This window comes from Cystoisospora suis (assembly GCF_002600585.1).
Source record: "Cystoisospora suis strain Wien I chromosome Unknown contig_5666, whole genome shotgun sequence".
Taxonomy (NCBI): domain Eukaryota; phylum Apicomplexa; class Conoidasida; order Eucoccidiorida; family Sarcocystidae; genus Cystoisospora; species Cystoisospora suis.
In genome coordinates, this window is record NW_027158456.1 from 1 (window position 1) to 1,041 (window position 1,041).

The following is a 1,041-nucleotide window of genomic DNA, read 5'->3' on the forward strand; positions in this document are numbered from 1 at the left end:
GGGGGGGGGGGGTAGCTTTCCAGCCATGTAGCTGCGATTCCGCAGTAGATCTCCATGCATGTGTCACCATACATCATGCATATCTATACCTCTATCACATGCATCCACAGACATATCTATATACAGGGCTTATACAAAGAAAGCAACGNNCATATACAGACATATCTATATACAGGGCTTATACAAAGAAAGCAACGAACTTCTCAATACATGCCGGCGATGCGATATGAGAATAAGAAGGGCAATCCAATGAGAGAGGGCGATAGCTTACGTGAACTTCTTTCTCGGTATCTCTCCCTCTAAGCCTCTGTTCAAGCTCTTGTAAAGAAGGAGGCTGCAAGAACACAAACTTCGTTAGAGAGCCGAGAGAAGAATTTTGGACTTGTATCACGCCGGACAAATCTATCTCTAGCACGCATATACGCCCTGTCTTCCTGGACAAACAGAAGCAAAGAGAGACCAGAAGAAAGAGAAGAAGAAGAGGAACACAAGACAAGAGAGGAAAAGGTAAGAGAGATCAAACGCAAAACCTTAGTCAAGAAAGAAAAGCTCCAAACCCAAGAAAGAAAGTCGCAAGTGGAGACAAACTCCTAGTCCAAACTCCGACAACGAAGAAAGCAAAGGAAAACAGAAGGGAGAACAAAGTAAAGAAGGAAAGAAGGGTCGTTGTAGAAAGAAAGAAACGAGGAGAAAGACAGAGGAACAGTCTTCTTTATGTCGAGAAGTTGCTGCCTTCACGAGAAGAGAGAGAGAGTTAGATAGAAGGAACGAGATAGATCGAAGACCTTAATAGGAGAGAGAAGAAAGGTGGAAAGGCCACATTCTCAGTGAAGAACACGAGACAACGTGTAGAAGAAGAGGAGAGAAAGAAAAGAGAAAACGCCCCAAAACAAAGCATGCAGGATGTAAGAAAAGGACAGCACTGCATCGATTTCGAGTGTACATACACCCCACGCGAATCCACAGGCACAATGTGCCTTCGCATATACAGATACATATCGATATCATACAAACAATGTCTATCCCTCATGGCTATGCTAT

The 1,041-nt window shown here is 43.7% G+C and overlaps 1 protein-coding gene across 1 annotated transcript; it reads right to left on the reverse strand.

Moving 5' to 3' along the window:
* Window positions 1-191: 191 nt before the first annotated feature.
* CSUI_009472 (uncharacterized protein) lies at window positions 192-808 on the reverse strand. Its single transcript, XM_068069588.1, has one exon. The coding sequence runs from the start codon at window positions 417-419 to the stop codon at window positions 312-314; it is 108 nt and encodes a 35-aa protein (XP_067918436.1). The 5' UTR covers window positions 420-808; the 3' UTR covers window positions 192-311.
* Window positions 809-1,041: the final 233 nt, after the last annotated feature.

What these genes read in the sequence shown, in the direction of transcription:
- CSUI_009472 (XM_068069588.1), bottom strand. Translation starts at nt 419, where the DNA reads ATGCGTGCTAGAGATAGATTTGTCCGGCGTGATACAAGTCCAAAATTC.